The sequence below is a fragment of the Lynx rufus genome, unplaced genomic scaffold, assembly GCF_022079265.1.
Source record: "Lynx rufus isolate CCGP_SWC_20201006 ecotype Redwood Valley unplaced genomic scaffold, mLynRuf1.p SCAF_24, whole genome shotgun sequence".
Taxonomy (NCBI): Eukaryota; Metazoa; Chordata; class Mammalia; order Carnivora; family Felidae; genus Lynx; species Lynx rufus.
Genome location: NW_025814839.1, coordinates 15,450,214 through 15,467,714, shown reverse-complemented (window position 1 = coordinate 15,467,714; position 17,501 = coordinate 15,450,214). Strand labels below are relative to the sequence as shown.

The 17,501-nt window shown below is 46.8% G+C and overlaps 1 protein-coding gene across 1 annotated transcript; it reads left to right on the top strand.

The window, feature by feature from the left end:
• Positions 1–11,998: 11,998 nt before the first annotated feature.
• Positions 11,999–17,204, top strand: LOC124518479 (immunoglobulin lambda-1 light chain-like). The gene is made up of 4 exons (XM_047088494.1): positions 11,999–12,044; positions 12,154–12,482; positions 14,316–14,337; positions 16,852–17,204. The coding sequence occupies exons 1-4, from the start codon at positions 11,999–12,001 to the stop codon at positions 17,202–17,204; spliced, it is 750 nt and encodes a 249-aa protein (XP_046944450.1).
• The last annotated feature ends 297 nt before the right edge of the window (positions 17,205–17,501 follow it).

Genomic DNA, 17,501 nt, shown 5'->3' with positions numbered 1-17,501 from the left:
TAAATGTCCAAGTTCAAGGTGGGGGCAGGTTTGATGTCCCCTGAGGTCTCTCTCCTTGTCTTGCATTGGTTACATTCGTCCTGGGTCCTCACATGGCATTTCCTCGTGTGCTCACCCATGCTGGGTCTACCTCTTCTATAAAGTCTATGAAGTCACAGTGTGGGTTTCCATATAGGAATCTATGGGCACCCAGTTCAGTCCATATCAAAGCACCAGGACAGAACCAGCGACACAGAGCATAGCTGTGTCTGACTGAGGATAGTCAGCCGTCCACATGCTCTACACGCGTGGCATTGAGAGAACCCTCACTACATGACCTATGTGGGCCCGGGGCTCAGAAATGACAGGAAGGGTCCCCATGCTCAGAGGGCTGACACTGTCTTGGACAAGAAAGAGGACACATAAGCCAAATGTACTGTGTCTCACACTGACTTCCTACATGGGGAAAATATGTCTGCAGTCCCAGGTAATGTCCACACAACATAGTCTGGATGACAGAGACTGGCCTTTATGGACCCACTGGTAAGAAACCCCAGGTTTCAGGATGACTGGATCAAACCGCCACACCCTCTGCCCTGACAGCATCATGGCAACCGGGGAAGGGACACCTATTGCTTTGGGTAACACAGTGACTGTCTGGTGGGACCTGGACTCATTGACTCACCGTGTAGTTGGGAGATTTGGGGTCCAGGTAGAAGAAAATGATGGAAGCTTCGCCAAAGAAGTCCCAGCCACCTGTATCATCTTCCCTCCATCCTCCGTGTTGTTCAGGTCAGAGCATGGACTATGGATAATCTGCACAGGGGACACAGGCCAGGGTCTTTATGTCTCATAAAACTACAGCTCAGCCCCCAGACCATTCTCATGCCCCTGCACCAGATCAACTCCAGCCCAACACACCCTCAGAGGCATGAGGTTCTGGCCTGAAATGCAAACAGTCCCATGAGAAGTAGAAAGCAGAACACATATTCCTACTCTGATGGCCTCCTATTCCCAGAGGTTTTTAGAAGGTAAAAGTTTTCCAGAAACCTTAATGGTGACCATTTCCAGACTGGCATGCACCTGAGACCTTTTCTTTTGCTCTCACTCTGTCGGGTGAGGAACAGACTCAGGGGCCAGTACAGGAACCACTCCTTTTTTCCACACACTCCATATGGGGCTACTCCTGCTCTCAGGCTCCCTCAGTCACCTCTGTGTCATTGCTGAGTGTCCCCACTTCCCAGGGTCCTGGTCACAGGGAGTCAGATCACTGTCTGCCTGATTCCAATACCACTGTGACTCTGCCTCTGAAAGACACAAAGCTTACTATTAAGAGTCAGAAGGGGCGCCTGGGTGGCTCAGTTGGTTAAGCATCCAACTCTTGGTTTTGGCTCAGGTCATGATCTCATGGTTCATGGGTTCAAGCCCCACATCAAGCTCTGTGCTGACAGCATGGAGCCTGCCTGGGATTCTGTCTCCTTCTCTCTCTGCCCCTCCCTTGCTCTCACTTTCTCTCTCTCAAAAATAAATAAATAAACATTAAAAAAAGTTAAAAAAAAAAAAGAGTCAGAAATGAACTCTCCTGTTTTTCCCACACTTGGAACACTCTTTGCCAGTGTCGCTCCTGAATGTTCTTTCTCTATTCATTAATGTCATGTTATATCTCCAGGTCTAGGGTCATTTCTTTTCCCAAATTCCACTCTTCCCTTTTTCCTTCCTCCCCTTCCACTAATCAGTTCATGAACCTATACCGTCATCTCCTGTCTGTCGCCACAGTAATGTGGGGTGCATTGCAGGAAAAACACAGGGTCATTAAAGAAGGGTTTACTTCCTAGGAATCACCCCAGGATGTAAGAGAAGTCATTCATTTTTTAAAGAATTTGTTAATGTTTATTTATTTTTTGAGAGAGAGACAGAGAGAGAGGGAGACCATGAACAAAGGAGGGGCAGACAGAGGGAGACACAGAATCTGAAGCCGGTTCCAGGCTCTGAGCTGTCAGCACAGAACCTGAAGTGGGGCTCAAAGTCATGAACAGTGAGTATGACCTGAGGGAAAGTCGGACACTTAACCTACTGAGCCAGGCAGAAGCCCCAGGAAAAGTCATTCTGCCCTTAAAGATTTCAGCCTCAAATGACTTTTTTTTACATGTCAAATATTATTTTATGTATTTTTTTATTTTTTTTAAATATGAAATTTATGGTCAAATTGGTTTCCATACAACATCCATGCCCATCACAACAGGTGCCCTCCTCAATGCCCATCAACCACCCTACCCTCCCTCCCACCCCCCATCAACCCTCAGCTTGCTCTCAGTTTTTAAGAGTCTCTTATGTTTTGGCTCCCTCCCTCTCTAACCTCTTTTTTTTTCTTCCCCTCCCGCATGGTCTTCTGTTAGGTTTCTCAGGATCCACCTAAGAATAAAAACATATGGTATCTGTCTTTCTCTGAATGACTTATTTCACTTAGCATAACACTCTCCAGTTCCATCCACATTGCTACAAAAGGCCGTAATTCATTCTTTCTCATTGCCACATCATATTCCATTGTGTATATAAACCACAATTTCTTTATCCATCCATCAGTTGATGGACATTTAGGCTCTTTCCATGATTTGGCTATTGTTGAACGTGCTGCTATAAACATTGGGGTACAAGTGCCCCTAAGCATCAGCACTCCTGTATCCCTTGGGTAAATTCCTAGCAGTGCTATTGCAGGGTCATAGGGTCGATCTATTTTTAATTTTTTGAGGAACCTCCACACTGTTTTCCAGAGTGGTTGCACCAGTTTGCATTCCCACCAACAGTGCAAGAGGATTCTCGTTTCTCCACATCCTCTCCAGCATCTATAGTCTCCTGATTGGTTCATTTTAGCCACTCTGACTGGCGTGAGGTGGTATCTGAGTGTGGTTTGATTTTCATTTCCCTGATGAGGAGTGACGTTGAGCATCTTTCCATGTGCCTGTTGGCCATCTGGATGTCTTCTTTAGAGAAGTGTCTATTCATGTTTTCTGCCCATTTCTTCACTGGATTATTTGTCTTTCGGGTGTGGAGTCTGGTGAGTTGTTTATAGATTTTGGATACTAGCCCTTTGTTCGATATGTCATTTGCAAATATCTTTTCCCATTCCATTGGTTGCCTTTTAGTTTTGTTGATTGTTTCCTTTGCTGTGCAGAAGTTTTTTATGTTGATAAGGTCCCAATAGTTCATTTTTGCCTTTAATTCCCTTGCCTTGGGGATGTGTCAAGTAAGAAATTGCTGCGGCTGAGGTCAGAGAGGCTTTTTCCTGCTTTCTCCTCTAGGGTTTTGATGGTTTCCTGTCTCACATTCTGGTCCTTTATCCAGTTTGAGTTTGTTTTTGTGAATGGTGTAAGAAAGTGGTTTAGTTCCCTCCTTCTGCACGTTGCTGTCCAGTTCTCCCAGCATTTGTTAAAGAGACTGTCTTTTTTCCACTGGATATTCTTTCCTGCTTTGTCAAAGATCAGTTGGGCATACTTTTGTGGGTCTAATTCTGGGGTTTCTATTCTATTCCATTGGTCTAAGTGTCTGTTTTTGTGCCAATACCATGCTGTCTGCATGATTACAGCTTTGTAGTAGAGCCTAAAGTCTGGTATTGTGATGCCTCCTGCTTTGGTCTTCTTCTTCACAGTTACTTTGGCTATTCGGGCCTTTTGCGGTTCCATACAAATTTTAGGATTGCTTGTTCTAGCTTTGAGAAGAATGCTGGTGCAATTGTGATTGGGATTGCATTCAATGTGTAGATAGCTTTGGGTAGTATTGACATTTTAACAATATTTATTCTTCCGGTCCCTGAGCACAGAATGTTTTTCCATTTCTTTATATCTTCTTCAATTTCCTTCATAAGCTTTCTATAGTTTTCAGAATACAGATCTTTTACATCTTTGGTTAGGTTTATTCCTAGATATTTTATGCTTCTTGATGCAATTGTGAAGGGGATCAGTTTCTTTCTTTGTCTTTCTGTTGCTTCATTATTAGTGTCTAACAATGCAACTGATTTCTGTACATTGATTTTGTATCCTGCGAGTTTCCTGAATTCATGTACCAGTTCTCGCAGACTTTTGGTGGAGTCTATCGGGTTTTGCATGTATAATATCATGTCATCTGCAAAAAGTGAAAGCTTGACTTCGTCTTTGCCAGTTTTGATGCCTTTGATTTCCTTTTGTTGTCTGATTGCTGATGCTAGCACTTCCAACACTATGGTAAACAATAGCAGTGAAAGTGGACATCCCTATCACGTTCCTGATCTCAGGGAGAAAGCTCTCAGTTTTTCCCCATTGAGGATGATATTAGCTGTGGGCTTTTCATAAATGGCTTTTATGATGTTTAAGTACGTTCCTTCTATCCGACATTCTCGAGGGTTTTTGTTAGGAAAGGATGCTGGATTTTGTCAAATGCTTTTTCTGCATCGATTGACAGGATCATATGGTTCTTATCTTTTCTTTTATTAATGTGATGTATCCCATTGATTGATTTGTGAATGTTGAAACAGCCCTGCAGCCCAGGAATGAATCCCACTTGATCCTAGTGTATAATTCTTTGTATATGCTGTTGAATTCAATTGGCTAGTATCTTGTTGAGAATTTCTGCATCCATATTCATCAGGGATATTGGCCTGTAGTTCTCTTTTTTGTTGGGTCTCTGTCTGGTTTAGGAATCCAAGTAATGCTGTCTTCATAGAATGAGTCTGGAAGTTTTCCTTCCCTTTCTAGTTTTTGGAATAGCTTGAGAAGGATAGGTATTATCTCTGCTTTAATTGTCTGGTAGAATTCCCATGGGAAGCCATCTGCTCCTGGACTCTTATTTATTGAGAGATTTTTGATAAGTGATACAATTTGTTCCCTGGTTATGGGTCTGTTCAATGTTCTATTTCTTCCCATTTGAGTTGTGGAAGTTTGTGGGTGCGTAGGAATTTGGCCATTTCTTCCAGGTTGTCCAGTTTTTGGCATATAATTTTTCATAGTATTCCCTGATAATTGCTTGTGTTCCTGAGGGATTGGTTGCCATGATTCCATTTTCATTTATGATTGTATCTATTTGGGTCATCCCCCTTTTCTTTTTGAGAATCCTGGCTAGAGGCTTATCAATTTTGTTTATTTTTTCAAAAAAACCAACTCTTGGTTTCATTGATCTGCTCTACAGATCTTTTAGATTCTGTGTGGTTTATTTCTGTTCTGATCTTTATTATTTCTCTTCTTCTGCTGGGTTTCGGGTGTCTTTGCTGTTCTGCTTCTATTTCCCTTAGGTGTGCTGTTAGATTTTGTATTTGGGATTTTTCTTGTTTCTGGAGATAGGCCTGGATTGCAATGTATTTTCCTCTCAAGACTGCCTTTGGTGCATCCCAACGCATTTGGATTGTCGTATTTTCATTTTCATTTGCTTCCATATATTTTTAAATTTCTTCTCTAATTGCCTAGTTGACCCACTCATTCTTTAGTAGGGTGATTTTTAACCTCCATGCTTTTGGAGGTTTTTCAGACTTTTTCCTGTGGTGGATTTCAAGCTTCATAGCATTTTGGTCTGAAGGTATGCATGGTATGATCTGAATTCTTTTATACTTATGAAGGGTCATTTTGTGACCCAGTATGTGATAGATCTTGGAGAATGTTCCATGTGCACTTGAGTAGAATGTATATTCTGTTGCTTTGGGATGCAGAGTTCTAAATATATTTGTTGAGTCCATCTGATCTAATGTGTCATTCAGTGCCCTTGTTTCTTTATTGATCCTGTGTCTAGATGATCTATCCATTGTTGTAAGGGGGGTAATAAAGTCCCCTGCAATTGCCACATTCTTATCAATAAGGTTGCTTGGGGAGCTTGGGTGACTCAGTCCGTTAAGCGTCTGACTTCAGCTCAGGTCATGATCTCGCGGTCCGTGAGTTCGAGCCCCGCGTCGGGCTCTGTGCTGACCACTCAGAGCCTGGAGCCTGTTTCGGATTCTGTGTCTCCCTCTCTCTCTGACCCTCCCCCATTCATGCTCTGTCTCTCTCTGTCTCAAAAATAAATAAAGTTAAGGGGCGCCTGGGTGGCGCAGTCGGTTAAGCGTCCGACTTCAGCCAGGTCACGATCTCGCGGTCCGTGAGTTCGAGCCCCGCGTCAGGCTCTGGGCTGATGGCTCAGAGCCTGGAGCCTGTTTCCAATTCTGTGTCTCCCTCTCTCTCTGCCCCTCCCCTGTTCATGCTCTGTCTCTCTCTGTCCCAAAAATAAATAAACGTTGAAAAAAAAATTAAAAAAAAAATAAAGTTAAAAAAATATAAGTTTGCTTATGTTTGTGATGAATTGTTTTATATATTTGTGGGCTCCCGTCTTCAGTGCATGGCTATTTATAATTGTTAGCTCTTCCTGATGGAGAGACCCTGTAATTGTTATATAATGCCCTTCTTCATCTCTTGTTACAGCCTTTAATTTGAAGTCTAGTTTGTCTGATATAAGCATGACTACTCAGCTTTCTTTTGACTTCCAGTGGCATGATAGATAGTTCTCCATCCATTCACTTTCAATCTGAAGATGTCCTCAGGTCTAAAATGAGTTTCTTGTAGACAGCAAATAGATGGGTCTTGTTTTTTTATCCATTCTGATACCCTATGTCTTTTGGTTGGAGCATTTAGTCCATTTATATTCAATGTCATTACAGAAAGATATGGGTTTAGAGTGATTGTGATATCTGTAGATTTCATGCTTGGAGTGATGTGTCTGGTCATTTGTGGTCCTTGCAACATTTCTCTCACATAATCCCCTTTAGGACCTCTTGTAGGGCTGGTTTAGTGGTGATGAAATCCTTCAGCTTTGTTTGTTTGGGAAGACCTTTGTCTCTCCTTCTCGTCTGAATGACAGACTTGCTGGATAAAGGATTCTCAGCTGTATATTTTTTCTATTCATCACATTGAAGATTTCCTGCCATTCCTTTCTGGCCTGCCAAGGTTCAGTAGATAGATCCATCACTAGTCTTATCGGTCTCCACAGATATGTTAGGGTGTGTTTATCCCTAGCTGCTTTCAGAATTTTGTCTTTATCCTTGTATTTTGCCAGTTTCGCTATGATACGTTGTGCAGAAGATCGATTCAAGTTACGTCTGAAGGGAGTTCTCTGTGCCTCTTGGATTTCAGTGCCTTTTTCCTTCCCCAGATGAGGGAAGTTCTCAGCTATGTTTTGTTCAAGTACCCCTTCAGTCCTTTTCTCTCTCTCTTCCTCTTCTGTAATTCCTATTATACGGAGATTGTTGTGTTTCATTGCATCACTTAGTTCTCTAATTCTCCCCCTCACACTCCTGGATTTTTTTTTCTCTCTCTTTTTCTCAGCTTCCTCTTTTTCCATAATTTTATCTTTTAATTCACCTATTCTCTCCTGTGCCTCTTCATTCCGAGCTGTGGTCACCTGCATATTACTTTGCACCTCATTTGTAGCACTTTTTAGCTCCTCATGACTGGTTCTTAGTCGCTTGATCTCTGTAGCAATAGATTCTCTGCTGTCCTGTATACCTTTTTCAAGCCCAACGATTAATTTTATGACTATTATTTTAAATTCATGTTTCATCATATTGCTGAAACAGTTTTTGATCAATTTGTTAGCTGTCGCTACTTCCTGGAGTTTCTTTTGATTACATTTCTTCCATTTCATCATTTTGGATAGTCCCTGGAGTTGTTGGAACTGCAGGGCTCTTCCTCTGTGCTGTCTGGAGTAACTTGTGTTGGTGGGCGGGGCCGCAGTCAGACCTGATGTCTGTCCCCAGCCCACTGCTGGGGCCACAGTCAGACTGATGTGTACCTTATCTGCCCTTCTCCCAGGGACAGGACTCACTGTGGAGTGGTGTGGCCCCTGACTGGGCTACTTGCACACTGCCAGGCTAGCGGTGCTGCTTAGATGGGATCTGGTGTATTAGCCCGGGTGCATTGAAAAGCGCACCAGGGCAGAAGGGACAGGCTCAGCTCGGTTTGCTGTCGGTGGTCCCCTGCAGGAGAGGCCCTGCAGCACCAGGAGGGAAGCAGGCAGACTCATCAAAGGGATGGATCCACAGAAGCACAGCGTTGTGTGTTTGCGCGGTGCAAGCAAGTTTGGTGACAGGAACTGGTTCCATTAGGCAGTTCGGCTGGGGATGGGAGAGGGAGATGGCAGTGGCCAGAGCCTTTGTTCCCCGGAAGCTGAACTCTGTCTGCCGGGGCTCAACAACTCTCCCTCTTGGTGTCTTCCTGCCCTCCCCACTGTCTGAGAGCAGGGCTGTTGACTTTTAACATTCCAGATGTCAAGTCCCGCTGGCTGTCAGAACTCACGGAATCTGGCCCCTCCAATCTGCAAGCCAGACTCGGGGGATCTGTCTTGCTGGGTGGGCTGGCTGCCCCTCCACCACCCCAGCTCCCTCCACCAGTTCGTGTAGGGCACACTGCCTCTCCACCTTTCCTACCCTCTTCCATGGTCCTCTTGTCTATGCTTGACTCCAGAGGGTCCATTCTGCTAGCCTTCTGGCGGTTTTCTGGGTTATTTAGTCAGATGTGGGGGGAATCTAAGTGATCAGCAGGACGCGGTGAGCCCAGCATCCTCCTACGTGGCCATCTTCTCTGATTGGCCTGCCTACATATATAAAATTCTAAAGATTCTACCAAAAAACTGTCAGAACCGACAAATAAATTCAGTAACGTCACAGGATACAAAATCAATGTACAGAACTCTGTTGCATTTCTATACACTGATAATGATGCCACAGGAAGAGAAATTAAGAAATCAATCTGATTGAAGATTGAACCAAGAATAATAAGATACCCAAAAATAAACTTAACCGAAGGGGTGAAAGACTTTTACTATGAAAACTATAAAGGATTGATGAAAGAAATTGAAGGTGACACAAGAAATGAGCAAACATCCCTGCTCATGGATTGGTAAACAAATATTGTTAAATTCTTTATACTACCCAAATCAATCTATAGATTTAAGGCAATTCCTATCAAAATGCCAAAAGCCTTTTTCACAGAACTAGAACAAACAGTCCTAAAATTTGTATGGAACCACAAAGGTTCCCAAATAGTGAAACAGTCTTGAAAAAGAATACCAAAACTGGAGGTATCACCATTCCAGATTTCCATTTATATTAGAAAACTATAGTAATCGAAACCGTATGGTAATGGCACAAAAACAGACCAAAAAAAAATGAAACAGAATAGAAATCTCAGAAATAAGCCCAAGATTATATGACCAATCAATGTCTGACAAAGGAGGCAAGAATACACAATGGGAAAAAGACAGTCTTGTCAACAAATGGTGCTGGGAAACCTGGACAGCTACATGTCAAAGAGTGAAACCACACCACTTTCTTCCCCCATACACAAAAATGAACTCCAAGTGGATTAAAGACCTGAATGTGAGGCCTGAAACCATAACAATTCTAGAGAGAACAGGCAGTTATCTCTCTGACATTGGCTGTAGCAACATTATTCTAGGGGTATCTCCTCAGGCAAGGGAAATCAAAGAAAAAATAAACTATTGGGACTACATCAAAATAAAAAGCTCCTGCAAAGTGAAGAAAAAAGTCGACAGAACTAGAAGGAAACCTGTTGAATGGGATTAGTCGAGATCACTAACTTTTCCAAAGGAAGCCTACTAGCACTGCTGACTGATGGGTGGTTCCATGATTTTTCCCTCTGACCTCCTCTCAGAATGTAAAAGGCCTTCCCAGTCCCAGACTCACCATAACAGGGGATGAACTCATTGCCGCTGTATTACAACAAAAGTTCTCCCTCTTCACCTTTATTCATTTTTCCTCTTGAGCAGCTGGTGACCCTGTGAGGGCCCCCCATCATCTCTGTGGACAACGTCTCCATTGCAGTTACTGCTGCTCAGAAAGTGATGGGGATGAGGAGAGTCTGATACTTACAAGCATGTAGGCTGGAGAATGGCTCTTCCATCTACCCTGAAGCTCTGTTCAGGGTGTTTTGAGAGCCCTTAGTTACAAGAAGGATGTTCACCATCTGTGAGGGGGAGTAAAGACTCCGTTTGGATACATGTCTTCTTATTTCAGGGAAGTCACAAAATACATGTGACATATATTTGCATCCAACAAAGGATTGCAATAAGGAGGAAATTCGGGGCATAGTCTTCTTTATACATATTCCTTTCTACTGCAAATGGAAGGTGATTTAAGGAGAGAACTATTTGGTTGTTTTTTTTTTAATTTAAAAGATAAGACTTCTCAATAGTAAGGAAACAATGTCAATTCAAAAACTGCAGATTATCTCAACAAAGGTGATATTCACGTGATATAAATAAGCTTGAGAAAAGCTGTTCAACATCATATCTCAGTAAGAAATTGCACAAAAACACAGCAATGACATAGTATTACATACCCATTAGAATGGCCAAAATCAAAACCATAGATGACACCAACGTCTGGCCAGGATGTGGAGCAACGGAACTCTATTTCATTGGTGAGGGGAATTCAGGATGGTACAGCTACTTTGGAAAAGATTTTGGCAATTTCTTTTAAAACTGAACATTCTCGGAATTCTTGCCGTTTGCAACAAACATGGATGGAACTAGAGAGTAGTGTGCTAAGCGAAATTAGTCAGAGAAAGACGAATATAACATGACTTCACTCATATGTGGAATTTAAGATACAAAACAGATGAACACAAGGGAAGGGAAGCAAACATAATATAAAAACAGGGAGGGAGACAAAAAATAAGAGGTTCTTACATATAGAGAACAACCTGAGGGTTGCTGGAGGTGTTGTGGGAGGGGGAATAGGCTGAGTGGACAAGGGGCATTAAGAAGACATTTGTTGGGATGAGTACGGCCTGTTCTATATAGGGATGAACCACTGGATCCTACTCCCCAAATGATGATTATTGCTAACTAACTTGGATGGAAATAAAAAAAAATTTTAACCCAAAAAACAAAAAACAAACAAAACTCAGGATCATTGTCTTGCTTTAAAATCCAGGGATCATGCATCTTTGCATTTACCTAAAGGAGTTAAAAACAATGTGTACAAAAAAACCCTGCCCAAGTATGTTGACAGCGGCTTTATGCATAACTGCCCACACCTGGCAGCAGCCAACCGAAATGCCTTTCAGGAGGTGACAGGTGAGTAAACCCCAACGATAGAATATTGATCAGAGCTACAAAGATATGAGGCACCAAGACATAAATAGACACAGAGGACATTTTGTTGCACGTTGCTAAATGAAAGCAGCCAATGTGTAATGGGTGCACGCTGTGTGACTCCAAGCATGTAACATTCTCCAAAAAGACAAATCTATTTAGACAATAAAAGCATCAGTGGTTGCAAGGGGTTGAGCATAGGGAGGGATGCACAGCTGGAGCACAGAGGTTTCTTGTGCGAGTGGAAGTGTTCTTTGTGGTTCTAAAATGGACATATATCAGCGTATAGCTCTTGAACCTATTGAGTGAACAACCTCAAGAGTGAGCTTTGCTGTTGTAAAGTATAGACTTTGGGTGACAATGACTTGTCAGTGTTGGTTCATGGTGTATAAGAAGTGACCACACTCGGGCTAGAGTTGGATGATGGGAAAGACAAGGTGGTGGAGGGGGTTGGTGTATTTGGGAACTCTGGAATTTACACTAAATTCTTCTGTGACAATAAATCATAAAGTCTATTGATGTTTTTAAGTATTCGGTGGGCAAGACCAAACATATGGGCATGTCTGGGTCTCGGGCAGCAGGGGGCGCTGTGGCCTGTCTCTGAGCCTTGTGTGCTGTGATCCCAGCTGGGAGCCACCTGGCTCTGGTTCTCACTGTGGCTTAGCCTCTGGGTGCTCACAGGCCCTTGGGGAGCCCCAGGTCAGGCCCAACAGTTTTCGCTCCATCCCCTCCTGAGGTGAGATTTCTAGGCAAGGGTCAGGTTCAGGGTTCAGGCTGGGGCTGGCCAGCCAGGGGGAGGGGGCTGGTTTGCATGAAGGGTATCTCCCTCCGCTTGGGCTGCTGGAGGCAATAAGAGAGACTCTGGGAGCCCGGCTGAGGGACATTGAGGACACACTGCTGAGCAGGGGTCTTCACCATGGCCTGGGCTCCTCTCCTGCTCACACTGCTGGCTCACTGCACAGGTGGCTGGAGGCTGGGATTGGGGCTGGAGACGAGAGGACTGTGGAACCATGTATGGGCCCTGTCCACTGACCCCTCTCTCTCACCCCGTGTCTCTCTTCTGCCTTGCAGGGTCCTGGGCCCAGTCGGTGGTGACTCAGCCATCTGACGTGTCCAAGCCTGTGAATAAGACTACCACCTCCTGCACCAGAAGCAGCAGCAATGTTGGGGCTGGAGGTGTGTCCTTGTACCAGCAGCTCCCAGGCAGTGTCCCCAGTGTTGTCATCTATGGTAGCAGTGCTCGGCCTGCGGGGGTCCCGTCCAGACTCTCAGGCTCCAGGTCAGGGAACGTGGCCTCCCTGAGCATCTCTAGCCTCCAGGTTGAGGATGAGGCTGATTATTACTGCTCAGTGTGGGACCACAGTCTCAAAGCTCACACACTGCTCCAGGCCTGTGGGGAAGTGAGACCCAAACCTGCTGTCCCTTCAGCAATGGGACTTCCTGTGCAGCTCACACCCCTTGGCCAACACAGCTGCTTCTTTGTTCGTTTCCTCCAAAAGTGGAGTCTTAGACCAAGGCTATGGAATTTTGTCTACAAAAAGTGTCCGTGTTCTCCCAAATTGTGTCCGTAAACCCAGCCCTACTCTGCAAAACATTGTCTATTTTTCTTCCGTTGGGCAGGATTTACTGCACACCTGGGGGCAGGCTGTCCTGGGAACTGAGTCCCCGTTGGGTCAGAAGCAGGCAGATTCCATGTGTTCCTGATCAGGATAGATGACTGTACAGAGATCCGTCCCTGCACACCCTGTGGTGAACACCAAGTATATGCCAGGCATGACCCTTGGGCTTAGGTTCGGCGTGAGTGCGCTAGGGACAATCTACGTCCTCATGCTGCTGAAAATGTCCTGGGAGAGAAAGAGGACAAAGAAGTATGAATAGCAACACAAATAAGATATTTCTGGAGAGTGAACAAGGGTGAGGCAGTGAGGTGGACCTGGAACATTGCGGGGGGGGTTGACAGGAAACCCCTGAATTTGACCTGCTGGTATGATGTCTCAGTGCTGCATAGATGATCAAGGAGCCAGAGGGGAGCGTGAGGAGGGGACCAGGCAGAGGCTGTTGACTGTGTCCCCGTCAGACCCCTCCTCCTAATGTCAGGGGTCCAGGCTCGGGTCCTGCTGGAAGAGCTGTGCTGAGAGGTGGGTCCCAGGGAGCCACCTCTGTCTTTCTGACAAGGCAGAGCTGCCTCTTTCCAATCCCTTCCCCTGTGGTCCTTGTTGATGGACTCCCCCACTCCCACAAGCAGTAGACAGAAGAGGAATCCAGGGGAGGGCCCGGGGGTCTGACCCTGCTCAGTAAACTGGGGTCAGAGGGAGAAGGAGCGCCCCAGCCTTCCCAAGCCGTGGGATGTGGCCGGTCCAGGCTTCTGTCTGCCTGCTATGCCAGTCGCAGGACACATCATTCCTCAGGGGCCAGGTCTCTGGTCACCCTGTCCTCCACTCATGTAAACCCATGAGGGAGGGTCAGGATCTGGGGAGGCTGCTGTAGTGAACGGAGGGGTGGGTGCGGGTGAGAAGGTTGCAGCCCAGTGATGGGCCCTGAGGTGAGGGATCTCCCCCAGTAGTGAGGAGGGGGCCGTGGAAATGGCAGGCGTCAAGAGGGCCTTCCCTTCCCCCAGGTGCGATACTCACATTGCCTTTCACGTGCTTTGTCACCTGTAACGGGGCTAGAAAGGGGTGCTGTGGGCACGTGTATGAAGCACACGGGTGAGCCCAGAGCTGTGGACCCAGCACCTGACAGCTATCAGGAACAGCTCAGTAACGAGGGTTCAGACAACCATGGGCCTCTAACTGGGGTGCCAGTTTTGTCACAGAGGACAGGATGTTTTCGGGGTGTGAAGGTATGTGGGATAGAATGGAATAATCCATGTGGTTTTGGCCAGCAATCAGGGACAGAAGTCAGGGCCACCAGGGGCCAGCCATCAGTGTGCTCGCTAGAGGATACTCACCTGATAGGACCTGGGGCTCATCACCACCCAGGCTGCCTGTGCCCTTAGGTTAGCTCCTCTCTTCTTCCTCTGGCTCATTCCACCGGTGAAATCCCAGGGCACGGGAGCTGGACAGACGTACAGCAAGGGCGTACCTGAGTGCAGCAACTCCACCCACATGGGAATTTCTGGATAGAAAGAGACCTCCAGGAGCCCAGTCTCCATAACAGAGCTTTAGAGGTCAGAGTCTGCGTGTCCATCATGACCTGGGCCCCTCTCCTCCTCACCTCCCTTCCTCCCCACACAGCTGAGAGCCAGCCTCATCCAAGGTGGGTGGGAGATGTGCCAGCTCTTCTCCAAACCCTCACTCTCATTCACAGTGGACTCCTGCCCTGCTCAAACTCCTCTGGGTCCCTTTAGAGTGTCTGTGAGCCAGGCAGGGCTGACTCGGCCACTGTCAGTGATCAAGATCCTAGAATGATGGCCAAGTTCTCTTATACTGGACACAGTAACATTGCTGGCAATGAGGCAGAAGCTTGGCTTCAGCAACACCTGAGCCATGTTCTCAAACTTCATTTCAATGGAAGAACAAACATCAAGCCCTCTGGGGTCTCCTCTGAGTTTCTGGATGCAGGGCAAGCAGCCTGGCTTCCCTGAACATCCCTGGTCTTCAGGCTCAGGGGGAGGCTGTTTATTCCCGGTCAGCATGGAAAAGCAGCCTTGGAGTTGCACAGTGACTCAGGCCAGTTGGGAAGCGACACCCCAACCCTGAGCTCCCAGGCGTCACCCATCACCTGAAGACCATGTCACTGGCCCCTGAAGAGACAAGAGCCGGGTTTCTGCTGACAATTGTGTGGACCACTCAGGATTAGAAGACATAATAATGTGAGGATAAAAGGTCGGATCTGCAGAATTAGCAAGTGCATGGGAAGTATCATTACGGATCTATTTGGCCTTTGTGAATATATGTACGTTCACGTGCTTTCCCGAAGGGGAGACACAGATTTCAGGTTTAAGTAAATGGGTACTTATTTTTCCAGGTCTTTCTGTTCCATTTGGAGATGCTGAATTCATGTGTTCAGCTGGTCCATCTCTCTTCCCTCCAGGAGACATGTTCACCAGGGTCACCAGCCCCCACCCTCCCCTGTTTCTTGGGCCTTGGCACATGCTCTGCCCTCTGACCCAGAGCTATCCCCCTTCTGCAGGGACATCGGTTGGGTCACCCTACAGATCCCACCTTACATACCACAGCTGTGCTCAGACCTCTTTGTCCCGATTCCCCTGCACACCGCACATGCACCTGGGCAGTATCCCCGTCTGTATGTCCTTGGGGCACCCCGTGTGTCCTTCCAGGTACCACATGCAGTGTCTGACAATAGGAGACACAGTTGCAGCTCCAGGGATACAGTTGACAGAGGTGGCCCTTTTGCGATAAATCATAGTCTTCACTGACGTGCTCTGCCCTTAACACCTGCTCTCCTGGGCTGAGGCTGATGGTCAGGAATCCCCGGGAGAGTCTCTATCCCTGTGGACAGCTCATCCCCCAACCATCTACGGGCTCCACTCAGCGCTTGTCAGGACACTGGTTTTGTGACATAGCCTCAGTGCTGCTCTCACGGAGCTCAAGACTCATGGGGACAACAGACACAAACCCCCTGTGCTGTCAGCGGTGGGCTGTCACTCCCTCAGTCACTGCAGTGGTACCTCTATGCAGGCTGCACTCTGAAGGAAAGTCTTGTGTCCCAAACCAGGGCCACAGGGGCTGTGATCTCAAGGACAAAGCCTGACTTTTCTCCACCTCTCCATCACTCAGATGAGATAGCTTTGACAGAATCTTCGGGATCCAGGTGGCCTGGGGTACTAGAAATTCATTCATCTCGTCACGGGTTGTTGAATGAATAATTGCTCTATACACAACATCTGGACACAAATTGCGGGGACTGTAGCTGTTCCCACTGCAGAGAGTGGTCAGCCCCAAATCCTTTTGCCTTAGAAGCTCTGTATTTTAGTAATTTTCTGAGTATTATGGTTCTGAGTGCCTAAGTAGAGACCCCTCAAAGGGTCTCATTGGGCATCATGTTGACCTTTCCTACCTGGAAGATTAGACCCACAATATAAATAAGTGATATTAGAAAAAGGATATAAACCCCTCTTATACTGAGAACAGAACAAATTCCTGCACAGCAGGACCTTTCTCTTTCCCAGGAGGGTCATTCTCAGGTTATGGAAACACAGGCATCAGGGAAGCCAGCGGTGGGAAAGGAGAGGTTCACCCAGAGACCAGCAGGGGGCACTGTGACACTGTGTCTGGGGCTTTCTGCAGGACAGGGGCATCCAGCTGGGCAGTCCTCCACTGACAGAAAGCAAGGACTGGGCCCCTTGGGTCCAGTGGGGCCAGGGCAGGTGTGTCCGGTCAGGACCTGGAGGAGTCACTGGCCCTGGGGCTGTGTGTGGTCCCCACAGCTGCTGCCTCCAGGCCCACCCAGGGGGAACGCAGTGCATCAGGAAGTCTCCGTGTCCAAGGGCCACAGACCCTGTGTGTGTACATGGAGAAGAGGCGGGTGTGGGTCTCATTTGCATGAGCAGCCCCTCCTCTGTGACCCTGTGGACGGGGGATAAGACAGGCCAGGGGCAGTCCAGCCCCAGCTCTGTGGCCTAAGAAGGGGGTGTGTCACCATGGCCTGGATCCCCGTCCTCCTCGTGCTCCTCTGCCACTGCACAGGTAGGGACAGGATGCAGGGGACCAGGGTGGGCCCGCAGCCAGAGTCAAATCCCTCTGGCTCAGCTCCCTAATCTCATATACCCTGTCCCTTGTCTTCCCTCTGCTGTGTCTGTGTTTGCAGGTTCCCTGTCCCAGCCTGTCGTGACTCAGCCAGCCTCCCTTTCTGCATCTCTGGGAGCCACAGCCAGACTCACCTGCACCCTGAGCAGGGACATCAATGTTGGAGGCTACTACATACACTGGTACCAACAGAATCCAGGGAGCCCTCCCCGGTATCTCCTGTACTACTACTCAGACTCAGATAAGCACCAGGGCCCTGGCATCCCCAGCCGCTTCTCTGGGTCCAAAGATGCCTCGGCCAATGCAGGGCTTCTGCTCATCTCTGGGCTGCAGCCTGAGGACGAGGCTGACTATTACTGTGCTATAGCCCATGGCAGTGGAAGCAGCTTTGGTTACTCACAGTGTCTCAGATAACGAGGAAGTGAGACCAAAACCCCTGGGTCCACAGACCTTGTGTCCAAGCCTCTTTTATTGAGAAGCTTCTGTGGAGGCTCCTGTAGGGGAGAGTCCTCTATGGTGAGACCTGTCCTTGAGGAGGTTGAAATGACACACAAGAAATTTAATAGTGAACATATGGGAATCAACAGAGACCTAGAAAGTCAAAAGACACGTAGACAAAATGAGATCTATGTTTTTCTGAATTACATGGAAGGAGGTAGGGGTCTAGTATTCAATGCAAAGAAATGCACATCACAGAGAGAAGAAGAAGAA

Bases quoted from the DNA above. Each gene is read 5' to 3' on its own strand.
- LOC124518479 (XM_047088494.1), top strand. From the start codon at position 11,999: ATGGCCTGGGCTCCTCTCCTGCTCACACTGCTGGCTCACTGCACAG. The intron at 12,045-12,153 runs GTGGCTGGAGGC...TCTGCCTTGCAG, and splicing joins ACTGCTGGCTCACTGCACAG to GGTCCTGGGCCCAGTCGGTG. The intron at 14,338-16,851 runs GTGGGTGGGAGA...CTGTGTTTGCAG, and splicing joins GAGAGCCAGCCTCATCCAAG to GTTCCCTGTCCCAGCCTGTC.